Here is a 21,262-nt window from a genome sequence, read left to right as displayed (position 1 = left end):
TGTGTTTTTATTATATTTTAAATTTAATTGGGATGTTGTTTAGCCGTTGAAAAGGAATTCAAAGTTTAGGAATGTAATGATGATGGAGTGATCGATTATATTTGCATGGGTTAGCTTCCATCTTGTACTTGACATTATGTTATCGTAATAGCATCATGCATGCATGTGTGCAACTGTGTGACCTTTTTTCTACAGTTCCCTTCGAATCATCTTTCTACTATACACTTTCATGACAAATCGATCATATGTTAAAGTTGTACAATTGCATTTGCTACTGATCTGATCATGACTAAGATGTGTACACATATTGCTCGACTTCACTATATTATGCTATCGAGGCTTCGAGCTAGGCTATCTAGGCCTGAGTCGTGTCCATTAGTAAGAAGGTTCTGATCCACCTCAAAATCATATGGTAATAAGGAGAGTTACCTCTTAGCCCTTATAAATTGAACTTCTCTGTCTTCTTTTATCAATGTGGGACAATATTCATGGGGCTAGATCTTAACATTTATAGCACCAGAACATTTCATGAGGTTCGCCGTTGCATCTGTTCTTTGAAGATGGACTTTTCCCTATGATATATACCACTTATATTATGTTATTATGTTAAATATCAAAAATACATTTATTTACAAAGAAAATACAGATTACAAATGGGGAAGGGACTCGTGTCTATCTTTACACATACCTTAAATCTTAACCCACTAGGTCAACCTAGTACCTAGACATTATAGGCCTTTAGCATGCATATATCAATATATCATTTGTTGGACCGTTGGAGTTTTCTTTTTTACCAATCTACTTCACACATATCAATAGATTTAGAGTGCATATAAAAAATAGTGTGAAATTAAGCAAAGATAAGGTAAAATCTCAGCATAAAATTTATGCAGATAGATATTTCCGATTTAAGGGCTCTCTTTTGAAAAAAATTCACAACTAAGAAAATCTCCTAAGAGTATTCTGTCCCATGATGTTTACCAATTTAAACTTTTTACCAACAATTTTTTGGTCAAAACAGAGGAAAAATGTAACTCGATTTGGGTCAGCACCATAATTATGTCTTTAATTGAAACGTTACAATCTTAATTAAATTAAGATTGACTAAAAGTGAGTTACATGTAAAATCTATCATTGGTTACCTTTACTACAAGAATTTGTATCTTTAACGACAACCTAATTACGACGGGTCAAAAATCCCGTCGCAAAAGCCTTTTGCGACAGGGCTAACAACCAAACAATGACGGGAATAACCGTCGCAAATGTTTTTTACGACGGGTTTACGACGGATTTACGACGGCCCCCTTTTATGACGGGTTCGCGACAGGAAATCCCGTCGTTAATCAACGATTATTGGCCTTTCACGACGGGATTTCCCGTCGTTAATAGTACAATTTCTTGTAGTGCTTTTATGATTAAGCTTTAATCAGATCAGCCATCCGTCATCATTACGGGGCTTAAAACGTAGTAACAGTATTCAATCTAACTAAACACACTGCAATCTGCATGATTATCACAGCTTGTGCATATTAATTAGCCCAAATCATGGGAAGCTTAATTACCAAATGCCCCTTATGACTTTTTTAATGCAAATTAGTCGCTGATTTCATGTAGGAAAGGCCTAAATTGAATTAATCATGAAATTATAGAACCAGTTTAGTTCGATCCATAGGCCACAGAGATATAAGATAATTTCATGTACTCCGTACGAGACGTCCAAAAATACTTGAGACAGTAAATTAAACCACGTGTAAACTGTAGAAAATCTAACAAAAAACTGGTCCCTAGCTTGAATACAATTCATCCACCAAAAATAACTTGGATTTTTCCTCTGAAAAAGATGATAATTTTCAGAGTGTACAAAATACAATCATACAAAAAGGTGTCCATTGATTTAGATAGAGAGGCAAAAGAGGAAGTAGATAGCCATGTAATTGTGTACACACCAGGAAAAAAAAAGTTGATAGCAAAGTATGATAAAGCAAAGGAATAAAAAGGGAAAGTACAATGTCTTTTGTATAATTTATAGTATAAATTCCCCATATATTTTGGCTCTTAGTTACTAGCAATGTCCTGAATACTTGTAACAGTTAGCTAGATCGACACACTTTCTAAAACAATAGTGTAATGATATGTAATTAAATATTAGTAAGAATTTTAAAAAATTGATATTGAAAAATGTACAGTAACACTAATCCAACAACATATTACACAGCAACATTCGATTTATATATATTACTCCGTAGTAAGATAATTTGGTCAAAGTTAATATGTAAATAGTGCAAAAGTCAAATTGTTGCAAGTATTCAGGAGCAGAGAGAATAATACGGAAAACTTTATATGTTCCTAATCAAAACTGCGCGCAACAATTTGAGTTTGCATTATTCATACTTTAATCGCAAGATAATATATAAATCAAGCATCATGAACTTGTAAGATACTTTTAACAAACTATACTTCGTATTAAAGTGGTGCATTGCTAAATATACCGATTAAAATGTTGTAGTTTTAAACAAAGGTAAGAATTACTCCTAGGAAAATGCTAGTGCGTTGGTACACCATCTTTATATGTCGAAGGAATATACATGGACTTGTCTTTGTCATACACCCCATCTAGCATGCTTTGCCACTGTCTAGGGTTCAACACCTTGAATCTCCACTATTATCTTCTTTTGTGGTCTCCAATATATGGCTTCCGTTTTGGAATTTTAGACCATAAACTATGCATATGTGTTTGATTTTAATTAACATTAAAAAGCCAAAGTGTACTTTTTTTAGGTTTAAGTATTGTTTAGCTTAGATGGATTACGCACTAATTAGCTTGTGTCATCATGCACTCAACTAGTTTGAGGAATATTGATAAGATTGTTAGGTTATCAATTTCCTTGATTTGTATTGCTTCATAATTTGTGTTATATAGTACAACATAGCGACGGGATTGCTAGGTCAAATACAATAAATACAAACTCAATCTACAAGGCCCATTACTCAATATATAGGCCTTAATACCTCCCCTCAAGTTGGAGCATGGGGATCACAAATGCCCAACTTGCGAAGTAAACACAAAAACTGGCGCTTGCCCAAAGCTTTTGTAAAAATGTCGGCAAGCTGATTATCTGTAGAAACATGGCTCGTAGTGATGATGCCCTCCTGAATAGCATCTCGAACATAGTGGCAATCAATCTCGATATGTTTCGTGCGTTCGTGAAATACAGGATTCTGAGCAATGTGAAGAGCTGACTTACTGTCACAAAATAAGGCCATGGCTCGAGGGTGATCAACTCCCAGACTACGAAGTAATTCCTTAAGCCATTTCAATTCTGAAGTAATGGTCGCCATAGCACGATACTCCGCCTCTGCAGACGAGCGAGACACAGTATGTTGTTTCTTGGTTTTCCAAGATATAGGTGAGCAACCAAGAAAAACAACCCAACCAGTCAGTGATCGTCGAGTCAATGGACAACTAGCCCAATCAGAGTCACACCAACCAGACAAAGTAAGATCACAGTCAGTCCGTAGCAGAATTCCTTGGCCTGGGCACCCTTTCAAGTAACGCACTGCCCGAATGGCCGCATCCCAATGTTCCTGACGCGGAGCCTGCATGAACTGTGCCAAAATGTGAACCGTGTATGCCAAATCCGGACGAGTGAACGACAAATAGATAAGGCGACCCACAAGCCGCCGATAGGGTTCTGGATCATCTAGGAGATTACCAATAGCAAGGGCGAGAGTATGATTTTGTTCGATGGGAAACCCTGCCGGTTTCGAACCCAATAACCCTGCTTCTGCAATTATATCAAGGGTATATTTTCGCTGGCATAAAAATACCCCCTCTGGACTTCGGGCCACCTCGATGCCAAGGAAATATTTCAGGACGCCCAAATCTTTCATATAAAAACATTCGCCTAAATATTGTTTGAAAGAAGTAATAGCGGAAGAATCATTACCAGAAATAATCAAGTCGTCAACATACACAAGCACATTTAATTGAACAGTGCCCTTAACGAAGGTGAACAACGAGTAATCCGAGTATGATTGAAGGAAACCGTAATTTCGTAAAGATGCAGCTAACTTAGCAAACCAGCACCGTGGTGCTTGCTTCAGACCATAAAGTGACTTTTTCAAACGACATACCATCCCGGGTTTATTCACAGTAAATCACGGTGGCAATTTCATGTACACTTCCTCATCAAGATCACCATGCAAAAAAGCGTTGTGAACATCCATCTGATGTAATTCCCAATTCTTTGCTGCAGCTACGGCAAGAAAAGCGCGAACAGTGACCATTTTAGCCACCGGTGCGAACGTCTCATTATAATCAATGCCCTCAACTTGGTGATTCCCAAAAATGACTAAGCGCGCTTTGAGGCGCTCAATATCTCCATTTGCATGAAATTTGATCTTATAAACCCATTTGCATCCAAGAGCTTTCTTTCCAGGAGGTAATTCTTCCATAACCCAAGTTTCATTGTCTTCCAGTGCTCCAATTTCTTTCTGCATTGCTTCCCTCCACCCAGCATCCTTCATTGCCTCATTGAACGTCTTAGGTTCAAGACCTGCTAATACAGCTGCAAGAAATATACGGTGTCGCATAGAAAATTTATCACAATTCACAAAATGTGCTATAGGATAAGGAGTACCTGGGGGGCCAATAGAGGATGGTGAACGGGTGGACGGACTCGTTGCTTTTACAGTGTGTGTGACATAATTCTTGAGAAGCACAGAAGGTCGTTTGAGACGGAAACCCTTACCCAAACCAATCGGACCATCCTCACACAAAGTATCAACACTCAAATCTGTATTAGAGCTTTGGACCTCCTGTTGGGTTGCAATAGGCGAGACTGCAGCCTGTTGGGCCGCGGAATAGCTAGCTGGCCCAGTAGAAGGAGACTGCAAGGATGTTGGCAAGAAAATAGGAGAGGGGTCTTGGGCCAGGCCTGGAGCTGAAACACAAGGAGTGTCAGCGTGCTCCACTGCTGGGCCGCGGGTAGGGGATGCATCCCACACCTCAGTTGTGGGCTCTGCTGTTTCAATTGCATTTTGATCCAAAATAAGTTCCAAGTCATCCAGGAAAGGAACATCAACATACCCATTGTCAGTGTTCACCAAATTGTCATCCCCAATTAACGCAGCATTATTAAGAGCAAATGGAAATTCATTTTCGTGGAATTTAACGTCACGAGATACAAAGATGTCAGATGTTTCCATGTCGTACAATTTCCACCCTTTCTTGCCATTAGGATAGCCAACAAATGCACATTTTCGACTCCGAGAAGCAAATTTATGGCCCTTTGATTTTTGATTATATGCGTAACATAAACAACCGAAAATACGGAGATGATCTAATTCGGGTTCTTTGCCAAAGAGAACCTCAAATGGAGTTTTATTATGCAATATGCCTGAAGGAGTGCGATTAATTAAATAAACGGCGCCTAAAATGCATTCACCCCAAAGAGATATAGGGAGATTACCCTCAAACATCAAGGCTCTGCCAACATTCAAAATATGTTGGTGTTTCCGTTCTACCCGCCCATTCTGTTGAGGAGTACCAACACACGAGGTTTGAAAAATAATTCCATTTTCATTAAAATAATCCAACATGCATTTGAATTCCGTGCCATTATCACTTCGAACCAATTTAACAGTAGTTTCAAATTGACGTTCAATCATGGAAAAAAAAGAACGAAAAGCTTTATAAACTTCTGTTTTTGAATGTAGTAAATACACCCAAACTGCTCTAGAAAAATCATCGACTAATGTCAAAAAATAATGCGCACCACTAGTGGAAGGTATAGAGTTACGCCCCCACAGATCACAATGTATCAATTCAAATATTCTATTGGCTTTGCTATCACTAACTGGAAAACTATCACGATGTTGTTTAGCTTGCGGACAAACATCACATGCTTTATTCAATTTCTTCATAATATTACTAGAACAATTCTTAATTGCAGGAACTAACTTGAGAACTCTATCAGACGGATGCCCCAGACGACGATGCCATAGCTCAAATGTAGACACTCCAGGAACGGTCACCGCACACACTGTAGGAACTTCCCGAAAATAATAGAGTCCATCTTTCCGTTCACCGGCTCCAATCAGGCTCCCCGAACGTTGGTCCTGTATAGCACATAAAGTGTCAGTGAATTGAATAAAACAGTGAGAAGAATCAATCAATTGCGACACCGATATTAAATTGCAATTTAATGTAGGAACATATAAAACATTATCAAGGGTTATTTTTCCGGAGAGAACTGCACGACCCTCCTTTGTGGCAGTAACAAGAGAGCCGTCTGGCAAACCAACGGGGGAAGCAATAATAGAGTTAATGTCGATCAAACGGGAGGCATCACCGGTAACATGACGAGACGCACCCGTATCTATAATCCACGAAACAGTAGACTCACCTGTCATTTTGTCCAACTGTGCATTATTATTGTTGGAGTTTTTATTGTTGAGGGAGGTACTGTTGAGCATATTAATGATTGTCCTTACTTGCTCAGGAGTATAATCAGCGAAAGTGGTAACATTACCACTCTCAGTCACGCCCAAAGCATTACTCTCCCCTACATTGGTAGTAGAAATTGCATTAGCTCTCGCGGGTATACCTCCGCGACTGCGAGCTGCCGTCACGGGCACAACACCACCTGTAGACGACCCAGCCTTTGCACGACGTTGCTTCATCTCATCGTACCACTCCGGGTATCCGTGAAGCTTGAAACACGTACTGTTGTCATGTCCATTGCGCTTGCAATGAGTGCAGTTCAGTTGGGATTTGTCGGACCTCTCATAGCGAGCCTTGGGACGTTGCTCGGCCTGTAACGCAAAGATAGATTGCGTGTGAACTTGTTCTTTCGCAGCATTGGACAAAGCAATTCCCCTTGAGCGTTCTTCTTGCTCAAATGCTAGGTAGGCTTCATCTAATGTTGGCAAAGGAGTCCTGGATAAGAGGTTCGTACGTACCGTTGCATAGAGATCATCATCTACCCCAATTAAAAACTGATGCAAGATCTCCTCATCTCTGTCCTCTTGCAATTTCCCAACCATATTACAGGAGCAGTTACCACATTCACAAGAGCGTAAAGGCTTGAATTGCACCAAATCGTCATACAAACCCGTCAAAGTCGTGTAGTATTCTTCAATTGTCATCCCCTTGACTTGCTTGCACGCAACAATCTCACCACGTAGCTGCTGCAGACGAGGACCATTTGCAATACCATATTTCTTGGCTAAGTAATCCCACAATTTCTTAGCATTGTCATGATAGGGAATAGAAGTAGCAATCTTGGGCTCCATGCCCTTCAACATCCATGAGACGAGCATAGAATTAACCGTTACCCAGTCGAGTTGCTTCTTCTTCTCCATAGGTTGTGTGATTGTTCCATCAACAAACACAAATTTTCGGCGCGATTGTAGCGAGAGCTGCATAGCCCTAGCCCATGCCATGTAGTTAATACCACCCCGTAACAATACATGGGTGATAATAAGCCCCGGTTGATCTCCAGAACTTAGGTAATACGGAGACGCGGGATCGATTTTACCGTCGTTGTCCATGAGAATTTGTTAGCAATCAACGCTGGTGAAGCTTCAAACTCTACTGGAAACGGCGTTTGAAAGGAATGAAAGTAATAGACGAGGAAAAACAAAAATTTTGAGATGATAGGGTTTGCTAGGCTGCTAGCTCCGATACCATGATAAGATTGTTAGGTTATCAATTTCCTTGATTTGTATTGCTTCATAATTTGTGTTATATAGTACAACATAGCGACGGGATTGCTAGGTCAAATACAATAAATACAAACTCAATCTACAAGGCCCATTACTCAATATATAGGCCTTAATAAATATCAATGTCACACTAGCTAGTCAATTACTCTTTTAGTCCGCATCCAAAGTTGATCAAGTAGTTTGTAGCTAGTTGTGCAGGGTTTAATTTCATGGTCTTTATTGCATTTCTTTGACCATTCAGATTTCATTATATGGAATATTATAAAAAATTGATGTTTTGAAAATACACATTAATATCGATAGTTTGACCGCTAAGGTTTTTAGTATTCATATATTGGTGAAAATTTGAGTTCAAAATTTGTGAAGTTTGACATCTAGCTTGAAACATAAAAACGGTTACTAAATCGGAAATGAAGAATGATGGTGCGTTCTATGTAGTATTTACCTTTAAAAAGTAAGTTTCGAATCAGATAAGTTGTTATCAGATCTTATCAGATCAATAAATTTCAATCAAGTCCTATAAGTAATAAGGTCCTATAAATTAAATCTCTCTAGTTTACTCTCCTACAATCACATCTGATCAGGTGTAATAAGTTTCAATCAACTAGGTTATATCTGATCAATCAGTTCTAATAAATTTAAGTTTCATCCTGCCAAGAGAATGAACCCTTAGGTGCCTAAACCTAACTGCCTACGCTCCAAACTACGAAGCCAGCAACCTGTTCTTATGGTGTATTTCACACCTAATTTTCGCTTATAAGAAATTATTTGAATTTAACTGAACTGATATGAAATTATAAAAGTTGTTTAAATTTATTTTACTTGTATTTGGAATCATAATTTGGGAATAATATATTAATACCCACTAATCCACTCTGGCAAATTTGTCAAAAACTACCTTATAAAATATGATTTTTGCGAAAAACTACCTTATAAAAAAAATGTTGTAATAAACTACCTTATAAAAAATTTATGTTGTAAGATACTACCTTTTCCCAAATTACGAAACGTTTGATTGAAATTTCGGGATTGACTTTACCATATATATGTCACGTGCCATTTAATTACGTCTTTCCCGTTAGATGTCGCGTAATATGCACCTAGTAAAGTCAACGTCGTAATTTTGAATTAATGCTCATAATATGGCCAAAGGTAGTATCTTACAACATAAAAATTTTATAAGGTAGTTTATTAAAACATTTTTTTTATAAGGTAGTTTTTCGCAAAAATCATATTTTATAAGGTAGTTTTTGACAAATTTACCTATATTAATACCCACTAATCCACTCTCCGACGTTGGTTCGGCTTCTGCCTCAATGTACATGTGCTCCGACTGCTTATTGGTAGCTCAAATACATGCAATCAAATAATAAATCAGCCAGAAAAAGAAAGGGAATGCATATCAAGGCCCAAGACAAAGCCCATTTCTATTCATTCAAGCAACAGCAGCCCAAACCCAATACATCATTGCACGAGGTAATAGTGTCATTACACAAGATTTATGAACATTTTTGTTTGAAAATTATCGTTTTCAAACAAAAATATAGAATATTTCCATTTATCTAAACCTTTGTTTAAAATTATAATATTTATATAAAATGTCTTAAAGTTTTAAAGTCTTGAGTAATTTGGTGTTCACGTAACATATCAACGATACACTTACTTAAATACTTAAGATTAATTTAAATAGGTGGAATATCGCTTGCACATAAATTAGATTATAAAAATGTTCGCACATATCGCATGCAACATGAGCTTAATTATTAGTCACTATATTGATTACACTTAAAGTTAATACTTAAATAATATACGAATTTAAAAATACGATGTATGTTACAATAAAAATAGTATGTATAACTATTATTTTTAAGCAGAGAGAGTAAAAGTAGCAAGGATCGAGCTTGAAAGATGAATGAAAATATCCACATATATGTTGATTTAATGTGAAGGAATTAAGTACATATTTAATCAACTTACTATAGTACGTTTTAATTAAAACAAACATGTGATTATAACCTCAGATAACTATGGTTTTCCCCCATGTCGATCGATCTCAATCCTTGGTAAACAACTAGAACTTCTGGCAAGCCTCGACAATGGCAACTTCTTATCATCCCTTGATAATATCCGACGTTGAGAGCTTCGTATCGCGATCCCTTTCAAAGAACAAGTTAGCGAAAGCTGAGGGTTAATCCTTGTAGTGTTGTTAAACTCGTCACAAAACTCCTTGTGCAAACTTAAAGCATCTATCATCATCACCATTTTCGATGTCGACGTAATAATAGTTGATGAATGATGATGATGATGAATTAGCCTCTCTTTAACAGCTTCGGAGCAAAGTCCACAAACCCATCTACCATTGTGAATATCCTTTACTTGTTCTATGTAATTAAACGAGCATTCTTCATTAAGTCCACAACATTCACATTCTATTTTCGACGTTACGTGATCTTCTATGTCTTCTATGTGGAGTGATATATCGGATATGGCCTTCCTCAGCTTTATATCATTTTCCTACAACCAACATAGAATCAATAAAGGAATTCAAATTAATTAGTACATTCAACAACCAATTAGAGGACAACAAATTAAGATAATTGTGAAGATCGATCACCATTAGAGCTTAATTCAATTATAATTTGTGAGTGTGATAGAATTAAGATGAAAAATGGAAGAGTAGTGTATTGTTTGAAGATGATCGACTTGAATTGAAGCAACTTAAATACTTCCGAAGATATAAAAAGTTAGCTTATACTATACTTTAATTAAGTAGCTAGTAATAAATACGAAGTACATTATACACTTGCGTTATTAATTGTTGCTCTACTACTTCAAATAAAGTTGGGAGAAATATGGATGTTGATAGAGATGGTTGGGGTAAGGCGGTGGTAGACTACTAGAGTTGGATAAATTACAAACCCTATCCATTATGGAAATTCAATGCCAATAATCCCATGCTAAACAATCTATGTCTTGGAAACTTTAGTTTTCATCATTTATTGGACACGAATAAATTATGTGATTTCATCTTAGTTTAATTAGGTTTTTTTTTTAAAAAAAAAGGCATACATATAAGTATGATCTTCTAATTAAGGCTCTGTTTGTTTCAACGTACTCCGTTAAATAACTATATTTTTTCATGGAAAAATAACTTTTAAAAGATAATACAGTTTTGAAATTGTTTTCATTTGTTTGTTTTCTTATAAATAATACTATACAGAAAAAGTAAATGGAATTGGAAAGGAGAGGGAGGATGTTGAGAGAAGGAAATATATAAACGGGAAGTCATTCCTTAGCTTGTTTTGAAAAAAGGAATGTTTTCCACCTATGGATGAAAAATTAATAGGGAAATTGTTTTCATCCTTGACCAAACGAATAAAGGAAAATGGAAATATCATTTTTCGAAAAAGTGTTTTCAATCAAAATAATACGAGTCTAGCTAAGATTAAATCCAATAGTTATATGGAATTTTTGTACTTGTAACGGAGAAAATAAAAACTATTACGTACTTCCTCCCTATTTTAAAAAGAGATACATTTTGACTGACACATAGTTTTAGGAGAGTGAGTTGAATTTATTAAAATAAGATGAAAGTGGGGGGTAGTGACTAGTGGGTGAATTATTTATTATAGTAAATGATTATGTGAGTAAGGATGAGGATCACAAGAAAGAGTTAAATATAAATATAATTGGAAGTGGAGATCAAAACATGTCAAAAAAAAAGTGTATCTCTTTTTAAAATATGGTCGTTTAAGAAAAGTATACTCCGTATTTGTTTTTAAAATACGGAGGGAGTAGTTGTTTGGCCTGAGATTACGAAAGAAAAAGAAAAAGATAAAAAAAAAAGAGTTAATTAGTTGTTAAAGTTTCTCATAGACCAAATATTAGTTGTTAATTTAATGAATAAAGATTGATGTTTAATTAGGTATTCCCGCTTTATTAATTAATCCATATTGAATACGGATCCACATAGAAGTACATCCTCGCCATATAGAATAGAGATCCACATAGAAGTAAATCCTAAGTTCATATCTATACTAATATATTAAAAGGCGTTGTGGAAAATGTATATGTGTCACGTAGTACTCTCCTCATGCCACATCATCCACTCACCATGTAGTATGTAATGGCAACCAAAAATCAATACAATGAGGTTCGAACACTAGACCTCCCAGTTTGGATGATAATTCTCATTACCATCTTAACCAACCACCAATTATGGTTTATCTCTTCACATTAATTTATAAATAAATGTTCACATGAAATCCGAAACAAATAAATTTTTATGTGACTTTTTAATTTCTATATATGAACTATTTTGAAAAGGAAAAAAAATTAAACATTATGACAACCATGAAGAAACCTGATGTCATAAGTCTCATAAGAATCAACTATAAGATTGTCTTACATAGCTGCATATATATCTAATTTAGTGTTTATTAATTTGACGTACTTAGTTCCACGAGAAAATAAATCATACAAATTATAAGATGATATGATTGAAAACTTACTTGCCATGATAAATGACTTAGCGTGCATGTGTAGTTGACAAACTTAACGGATATTTTCCATTCTATATAATACAAGTATTTTGGTCAAATATTGAGCTCAAGAAAAATCTAAAACATTAGTTATTCAATGTAGCAATCGGGGCATCGCCCGGGTCACACACTAGTTAATATATTATAGTCTGCTCTAGTGTAGAGTCTTAAGACTATCGAATTATCGATAGATTAAATATGCATGCTCAATCTATTGTCCATTTATTGTATGAATATTTGATCTATTAATTAGGGACGATGATAAAGGTCGCAAGTTGCGACAATATTTAGTTGTCGCAATCTTGCGTGTCGCAGTTTAATTGGTACATATAAGCGTCACGTAGGCTACGCATCATCTTAATATTTTTACTATTAATTTAATATTTCTACTACGAAAATATGTAAATAAGGTAGCCGATATAAAAAAGGAAAAAAATTAGAACATTAAGATTTTCCTACCTTTTTTTATAACATGTATAATAAAAAATATAAGTTAAATATTTTAATTTCCAATTTAAATCATAACACATAAGCATGCCAAATCATCATTATGACACGGCTTAAAGGTCGCATGTTGCGACCTTTATCATTTTCGATTAATTAATATGGTATAGCAACTTGGAAGGGCAAAAGCATGAGCCCTAAGCTAGCATTGCGTAGCATTGCGTGCATGCTATAAATAAATACTCGTCTACTCCATAGAAGGGTTATATTATAGCCTTTTTAGAATTTTAGCTGCTCGTGAGACTCACGAGTTACATGCGAAGCCATCCTAAGTTTACATTAGTTATTGGAGTACTTCGTATTAAATGTTTTTATTTATATTTTTTATTCAGGATATATATATTTTGTTTTAATTAATTTACTCCATCTGTTCTATAATGATGTTCTAATTTTAGCTTTTTAGGTTTGTCAATGCACATTTGTATGATCATTGTTATCTCTAATTACACATTAGCAGAAAATTACTTCCTCCGTTACCTTTTAGTTGAATACTTTGTTTTCCACGCTTGCCAATGTATAATTTGAACAATTTATACCTTCAATTATCGATAAGTATAAATTATAAAAAAAATTAATTTTTACAAAATATACATTAAGACGAGTCTAACAAGATCCTGCATTAATATGTTTTTTTTCCTAAAGTATAGATCATAAAATAAAATAAACAAAGTAAATTGTGTAAATAGTGCAAAAGGTAAAGTGTTGCAACTATATTGGAACAGAGGAAGTATGAGATTTTGATATTGTTAAAGGTACTCATTGAAACGAATCAAACAATTAAGACCCCTCAGCTCATAAATATGTTTTTTTCTTAATCAATAATAATCATCGGGCCAAGGCTCTGTGAGTGCGCGTGTATTGTTGTTTACTATTTTATCCGTTTCTGAAAAATACTTGCAACACTTGTGTTTGAAAGTAGTTTGAGGAATGTTTGTGGGTAATACATGGTCGGAGATGAATAAATTAATGTGCAATTGAGGTTAATGATGATATTTTAATTGTTTATGTGATAAAGAAATATTAAAGAGTTGGTGTAAGGGGTGAAAAAGAGAGAGAAACAATAAAGAATTAATAGTCTCATGCCAAAAAGGAAAGTATGGTAAATATTCAGAAACGGTCGATTTAAATAGGCAAGTGTTCCGTATACTCGAACACGGCCCGAGGCCTGCACTCTATTGTACTACATATGTGCAATTCATTCACAACCTAGTATTCTCCGGTGGTGCTGCACCCACGCGGCCACGCCTAGTGAGGCTTAACCAATAATTATATTAATTACTTGATCATCCAGTTAATTAAGAGGTTTAGAATGAAATAAATTGTGGCGATGTATTGATCATCTTCAAGGAAATTTTGTGATGTTATACCAGTATATATAGGATTCAGTAGTATCATTATGATATTTGTATATAAGATGTTACTAATAAAATTTGCAAACTATGAAAATTCAGTTACTCGGATATATTTTTATTGTACATACTCGTACATATTTGTTAGATCTATATTTCTATCGTAGATGTTGTACATATAATAATTCATTAATTCTTATTAATAGACTAATTTTTCCTTATATTTTTTTGCCAGTGTATTAATATTATTCTCTCTGCCTCTCTGGCTGGCTATGCATGCATGTGCTAGCTCTTAATTTGTTGCATAACGAACTACTCCGTATTTGCTTGTGTCAGGTCATGCATACAACACAATTCCTTCACACTTACATGCATATGGAGTAAATAAGAATGTTATAAAAACTAAAAAGAGTACGGAGTAATTAATTTTGGAGTGAAGTCGGTAGTTTGACAAGAATAACATAACGAGCTACCTAAGGTAGATAGTTAGCTAGTGTTTTCTAGTGTGGTTAGGTTGAAACGGTTAAACAGTTATTCTACTACATAGTTGATATGATACCATACGTAATAACTTACCTCCCTCGTCTCATATTACATTATTACCTGTTCCGTTTGATTAATTTTTGCGAGAGTTTTTAGTTAAACTAGGACAAGTAGAAGGGTGATGATAAAGGTCGCAAGTTGCGACAACATTTAGTTGTCGCAATCTTACGTGTCGCAGTTTAATTGGTACACATAGGCGCCACGTAGGCTATGTGTCATCAGAATATTTTTACTATCAATTCAATATTTTTACTATAAAAATATATAAATAAGGTAATCAATGTAAAAAAGGAAACAAATTAGGATATTAAGATTTTCCTACCTTTTTTTGAAAGGTATATAATAGATTATATAAGTTAAATATTTTAATTTCCAATTTAAATCATGACACATAAGCATGCCATGTCATCATTGTGACACAGCTTAAAGGTCGCATGTTGCGACCTTTATCATTTTCGCAAGTAGAATTAATGAGACGAATGGAAGGGAATGTGTGATAGAGTTATCTCAATATTCATGTAGTATTTTCTATATATCTCAATTACAAGTTACAATCAATTTTATTTCAGTAAAGGTTGGTGCGTAAAGTTCGTATTGTTAAGTATGATAGGCTACGAATAATCAAAGCCATTGAGTTAGATTTATGCAAATGATTTTGCGTTCTTTCTCTCACTTTACTAATAGAATTTGCTTTTATCATGTTTTCTTTTTTATCCTTTGTGTTACGTTGGCCCCTTTCCCTACCTTTTATTCTCACGTATACATCACATAAAAGCACGGGGATGCTCAACGCTTTGATCATAATTCATACTTCAGTTTTCAATGAAAATTAGTCCACTTTATGTTATCTTTAGACATTAAACATGAAAATACATCTTAATTACTACATACACTTTTATCCCTTCTACGCCACAATATTTAAACTTTTCTACTCATTTTCTCTAACTTTATCCATTTTTTTCTTACTTTCTTACCCCACCATCACATGCTATCGAAGTTTCTTAATTATCGTGCAAATGTGCAAATAGTAAGCGTAAATATCATTCAGGGAGGTAGTACGTTACATATATTTCGCTTTATTGGGTCCATTCTTGTGCAAGGTACAAGTTTTTTTTTAAGGGGACTACTTATTATTTTTCCGAAACTTATATTATTGATCGAATCTTAGTCTATCTTAACTAAACTTATTTTTCTTGAATAAGCTAGTGGATATAACATGAATATAGCGGTGCATATGACACTTGAAATTTGAATAGAACAAAAGTCAATACGAAATATTTAGAAAAAATAATACGGAGTAGTATAATACATGTATAAAACTAATGCGGAGTACATATAGTATGTATTATCTATAGATTTTTGTTAAAGACCATGTAACTGTCAGAACACATGTCATATCATCCATTTTTTTCCTACCTACCTTATACTATTAGGCACAATCTAATAGTTAGGTAAGTGTGTAAGATGATCGGTAAGTAGACTAGCGGTGTATTCATCCATTCACTATCATTGCCCCATTGCCTCAAAGAGGCTCCCGCAAGAAGCGGGGTAAGGAGGTCGAACGTACGCAACCTTGCCCCTGCAATTAGAGAGGTTATTTCCAATTGATCCAGAAACGATAACAGGACGACCATCTTCTCATTCATGGAAAGGAAGCGAAGAGGTTTTAAGAGTCATTTTGATTTAGTCCATTACACCATATCCTACAGCCAAAAGAACAAATGAATCATTGGTTTCATCAGAAATAGACAAATAGCGGTGTATTATCAACATAATTTTATAAATTACACAACCGTAGATTCAGATCCACCACTAATACAAATATCGGCATTCAATACTTTCCTTAACTAGCTTAACTTATTATAGTGGATGTTACCTTTATTATCCTATTTGAGTAAAGTACATTGTATCTTACTCTATCCAAACCAACCTTAACTTGAAGAACTACGTACTATTACTATATATAGAACTATATATAGAAGCCCATAAAAAAATTGGTTTAACTTTGAACTGTAATACAAAATAAAAAAAATGGAAAAAGAAAGAGATAAAAGCGAATCAGTTGTTACAGTACTTTACGAGGCAGCTCTAACAGGAGATGTACCTTCCATGCTCAACTTGCTCGAACAAGATCAATTTATACTCGAGCGATGTATCATTGAAAAATCATGCCATTTCATGCAATCTCCATTACATGTAGCTGTTAACATGGGGCACATACAATTCGTACGTGAAATTCTACGTCGAAAGCCACAATTCGCAGAGGTGGTTGATCGATTAAGAAGATCTTCACCATTGCACATTGCCTGCGCAATAAAAGGGCGATTAGAGATTGTTAATATATTGGTCGAAGAGAAACCAAATATGTGTTTTGCTCAAGATCAAGATGGAAGGACTCCTATTCATGTCGCTGTGGTTAATGGTAATGTTGAAGTGATGGAGGTGCTTCTTAAAGAAAAGCATCAAGCTGCTTGGGAGCGGACTATGGGTGGCGAGACTGTTTTACATTTGTGTGTTAAAAACAATCAACTTGATGCTCTTAAATCGTTGGTTAATAAAACAGATGATCCTGAGTTACTTAACTTTGCTGATAGCAATGGCGATACTGCTTTACACCTAGCAGTGGCTTACAAAGAATCCGAGGTAAGATGAAGTTAATTAAGCATTTTTCTTGATTAAAAATGAGTTGTTTTACCTTTAGGGTCACATGACCCTACTTTTTTATATAAGTTACTTCATCTGTTTCACAATAGATGCATCATATTAATTGACTTTCTACCTTATTATTTAAGTGAGGTACTTTTTGATATAGATAGGGATGTGCAGTGGCGTATCAAGGATTTTGAAACAGGGTAGACACTTTTAAAAGAAATAAAAACTTTAATTTTTTTTTAAAACGATTCAATGAAAATGACAATTTGCGGAGTACTAATTACAATATTTACATAAAATTTACCAATTTCATCGTTCACCGTTACTTTATAAATTCTAAGATTTTAAATATTATACAAGGTAAATGTATACGGAGTACTCCGTGTTATATAAGCAAATAACAATAAAACTTTAAAAATATACGAAGTAGAAATTAAAAATCGGATAAGAATATGATATTTAGCAAAGTAGTTGTACGCAATGGAGGACCCAGCTAAGGGTCAAGGGGGCACGTGCCACCCCGGAAATAAATAGAAAAAAAAACTAGAACTTTAAATACTTGGCAAACTAAAAAAAAAAGGTTTATATATTTATTCTGCAACAAGGAAACATAAAGGCAAGATGATGGAATGGTCAACTAGGAAATTTAGTTATGATATTGTCCCCATTGGTTATGGGTTCGACAGATTGAACAAATTTGTATTTTTTTTTTCTTAAATAAAATACTCAGCCTATTAAAATGATTTTTCAATTAAAAAACTGGGTAGACATTTGTCTACCCCAGGCCCGGTCCTGACATTTTGAGGGCCCTAGGCGAAATAAGGGATTTGGGCCCCTTCCAAAATATTACGTCTTTAACTGAAATAATAATTTTTTTTTTTGTGAAATTCATTATATTGTTGAATTCAAATCAATAAAAACTTACTATATCTCCTATGCAGAATCCTAAAATTTCAAAATCCGGCTCTAGTCGAGTTCTTGAAATATTTCAATAAATTAAATATTCACTTAATTACAAGATAATTAGTATGCGTAAAGAGATACTTTTTAAAAATAGAGGTTCATTTTGATCACATAAAATATCAGTTAATTTTGTCTTCATTAAAATGCTCATCTATTTTAAAACTTATAAACCCATAGTCCATCAAATAAGCATTTTTTTGCTCACATATAGTTATATCAATTAGAATTGAGTACTAAAAGTCAAATACTACCTTCATAAACTCAACGTAAAACACAAAAATAAAAATATTGACAAAGTTTAAAAAAGAAAAGAGTTAGTAAGGGGAGTCGAACCCTAGACCTCTTAGTAGATATCAAAACTTTAAAACCTATCTTCTACCAATGAGACATGGAAATAACATGTGTATTTAATTCGTTGTTTATTACTAGTACTAAATTACTGGATAGACAATTATTTTGGCCCCCTTTCCGCCTTGGGCCCTAGGCGGTCGCACCCCTCGCCTACCCCCTAGGGCTGGGCCTGGGGGTAAAGGGGTAAGGGTAGGGTCCATGGGACCACAAAATAACATGTGAAGGCGTAGTTGATATAATATTTATAAAAGTTTACTATTTATAGAAACGGTGCAAGTAATCTGGGGCCGCTGTATAAGGGAAACGGTGCAAGTATTCCGGGAAGGAGGGAGTACTTCATCCGATTTAAAATAGTTGCAGCACTTTGTTTTTTTGCATTATTCACATATCTACTTTGTTTATTTTTGTGATCTATATATACTTTAGGAAAAACATATTCATGTGAGATTTTGTTAGATTCGTCTTAATATATATTTTGCGAAGATTATTTTTTTATAATATTTATTTATCGGTAATGAAATATTTGAATGTTTTAAGATATGCATTGGCAAACATGAAAAGCAAAGTGTTGCAACTAAAAAGAATCGGAGGAAGTACTAATTTTGACCATCAATATATTAATTGACATATTAATAAAAATTATAAAAATTAGACATTTTAAAAATATATGTTGAGATTAACCCAGTAACAATTAAAAAATTACAAAATTTGTCTTTATCTATTACTAATAAATATGGTCAAAGTTAGTAAATACATTAATCAATTAAACTATGCATCAATATATTAAGAAACAGAGGAGGATATGATAGAGAATGGAATTCTCTATGAGAATCGATGTTGTTGCATAGTCGGTCTAGCTTTCCCAAAAGGAAAGCGATCTCGGTACCATCTAACATAAGAAAGCGAACAACCGTTTGCATATTTGAATGCTAGCTTGCACCCAACTTAATTAATTAGTACTTCTTGACAATATAATGCAGATGGTAGAATGTTTACTAGCACAAAACAAGATAGCCAAAGATGTTAGAAACAAAAAAGAAAAGACAATTGTGGATATTCATAAAGAAACTAACAAGGGTTCAGAAGCTGATAAGAAGATCGATCGACTTCTCAAAAAATACAAAGCAAAACCAGCAAAGTACGGACTAAAACGCCAAACCGAAAACAAGTGGTTAGAGGAACAAAACACCGCCCTAATGGTGGTGGCAGCATCGATAGCAACCATGGCTTTCCAAGTTGGAATGAATCCCCCAGGAGGCGTATGGCAGGATAACAATAACGGCCATGAAGCAGGTACTTCCATAATGTCATATGATAGTGATGGAGCTGATTACAACGTTGTACTAGTTAGTAACACAATTGGACTAATATCATCTCTAAGTGTTATCCTTCTTCTTATAAGTGGGCTTCCTTGTAAGCGATTCTTTGTGTTTGTTTTGAGGATAACATTGTGGATTTCTGTATCGGCAACTGCAGCTACTTACTTGTTAGCGATAGGGTATGTGACGCCTAATGTTATCAACAAAGCATCGTTAGTGAATGATGCTATGGATTATTCTGTCGAGGTGTGGTTATGGTTGGTAGCAGTTATACTGTTGGGACATGGCGTGCTCTTTATACTGAAGTTGATTGGTCATGATCGGAGGCAAAAGATTAGAGAGTTTTACAAAACGCATTTTGTTAAACCTGTAGAAGCGGTTCCTAAGCGAGTTTTGGAATCTCAAATAACCTGTCCAATTGTTTGATCCAAGTATCGATCACTTCTACAAAATAAAGTCTTCGTAAATCGTAATGGAGTCCTATCTAATGCCCCATATGCTTATTTCTGTTCCATCCACCATAAAATGTACTACCTTGCACGTAGTCATTATTTCTTGTACCAACTATTTAATTAAGACCTTAACCTTGTTTTACAAGGACAGCGACTTTTCTACATCCTACAAAGATGAGTATACGCGTATTGAAGTATTCATGTTTAACCTTTTATTTGTGACATAATACTTATATTCGTCTGTTCGAGATCATCCTATGTATACTGAATGAGCTGCGCGCATATATATGCTCTTATCTAATGTAGCTGCTTCGCTGTCTTCGCTTGCTTACGATTAAGATAAATTGTTTTTTACCACCTAATTAAAAAAAATCAAAAAATTTATTTTTTACCACCTAAAAAACTAAAACTTGTGTTTTATCACCCAAAAAATAAAAGTAGATGAAAATGTTATCTGGGGGGACACAATAACGGTAATGTTTATGATATGTTCTCTTCTTCCACTATTTCATGTATTTAACAATAATTTTTCACCACCATTAATTCAAAAAAATGACAAAATTTAATGAAATTAAAGATAGAAGGGTGAAAGAGTCAAAGAAAATCACACAAAGAATGAAAAAATTGGAGGTAAATTGAATAAGGTAGCCATACATAAATGTTTCATCTATTTTTTCGTTTTCAGGTGGTAAAACACAAGTTTTAATTTTTTTTAGGTGGTAAAAAACAATTTTTAGATTTTTTTAGGTGGTAAAAAACAATTTGTCCTTATGATTAAGAGGGCGACTTTTTTTTGCCCTCTTTGCTCTTATACTACATGCGTTTCAAAATGATCTTCACACTTTCTCTTTAAGTATGTT

The 21,262-nt window shown here is 34.6% G+C and overlaps 3 protein-coding genes across 4 annotated transcripts; 1 reads left to right on the top strand and 2 right to left on the bottom strand.

Annotated features, from left to right (window-relative positions):
* Positions 1 to 5,991: 5,991 nt before the first annotated feature.
* Positions 5,992 to 7,772, bottom strand: LOC130466181 (uncharacterized). The gene is made up of 2 exons (XM_056834882.1): positions 6,408 to 7,772; positions 5,992 to 6,120 (listed from the first exon to the last, which is right to left on the bottom strand). The coding sequence occupies exons 1-2, from the start codon at positions 7,552 to 7,554 to the stop codon at positions 6,086 to 6,088; spliced, it is 1,182 nt and encodes a 393-aa protein (XP_056690860.1). The 5' UTR covers positions 7,555 to 7,772; the 3' UTR covers positions 5,992 to 6,085.
* A 1,861-nt stretch (positions 7,773 to 9,633) lies between these two features.
* Positions 9,634 to 10,441, bottom strand: LOC130466180 (uncharacterized). The gene is made up of 2 exons (XM_056834881.1): positions 10,343 to 10,441; positions 9,634 to 10,242 (listed from the first exon to the last, which is right to left on the bottom strand). Exons 1-2 carry the CDS (start codon positions 10,343 to 10,345, stop codon positions 9,754 to 9,756), a joined length of 492 nt encoding a protein of 163 aa, XP_056690859.1. The 5' UTR covers positions 10,346 to 10,441; the 3' UTR covers positions 9,634 to 9,753.
* Positions 10,442 to 16,374: 5,933 nt separating this feature from the next.
* LOC110787395 (ankyrin repeat-containing protein BDA1) lies at positions 16,375 to 20,547 on the top strand. Of its 2 annotated transcripts, XM_056842956.1 has the most exons (3): positions 16,375 to 17,308; positions 19,612 to 19,924; positions 20,108 to 20,547. In XM_056842956.1, the coding sequence occupies exons 1-3, from the start codon at positions 16,697 to 16,699 to the stop codon at positions 20,374 to 20,376; spliced, it is 1,194 nt and encodes a 397-aa protein (XP_056698934.1). In that variant the 5' UTR covers positions 16,375 to 16,696; the 3' UTR covers positions 20,377 to 20,547. The 2 variants fall into 2 exon arrangements, with proteins under 2 accessions (XP_056698934.1, XP_056698930.1); XM_056842952.1 differs by having other exon boundaries at positions 19,612 to 20,547.
* The last annotated feature ends 715 nt before the right edge of the window (positions 20,548 to 21,262 follow it).

Source organism: Spinacia oleracea, chromosome 1, assembly GCF_020520425.1.
Source record: "Spinacia oleracea cultivar Varoflay chromosome 1, BTI_SOV_V1, whole genome shotgun sequence".
In the NCBI taxonomy this organism is placed as follows: domain Eukaryota; kingdom Viridiplantae; phylum Streptophyta; class Magnoliopsida; order Caryophyllales; family Amaranthaceae; genus Spinacia; species Spinacia oleracea.
The sequence above is the reverse complement of the archived record's forward strand: the minus strand, read 5'-3'. Positions and strand labels throughout refer to the sequence as shown.

Excerpts from the sequence above, each read along its gene's own strand:
- LOC110787395 (XM_056842952.1), top strand. The coding sequence starts at position 16,697 with ATGGAAAAAGAAAGAGATAAAAGCGAATCAGTTGTTACAGTACTTTAC. Across the intron at positions 17,309-19,611 it reads TGGCTTACAAAGAATCCGAG|ATGGTAGAATGTTTACTAGC; the intron begins GTAAGATGAAGT and ends AATATAATGCAG.
- LOC130466181 (XM_056834882.1), bottom strand. The coding sequence starts at position 7,554 with ATGGACAACGACGGTAAAATCGATCCCGCGTCTCCGTATTACCTAAGT. Across the intron at positions 6,121-6,407 it reads ACAGTTGGACAAAATGACAG|GACCAACGTTCGGGGAGCCT; the intron begins GTGAGTCTACTG and ends TGTGCTATACAG.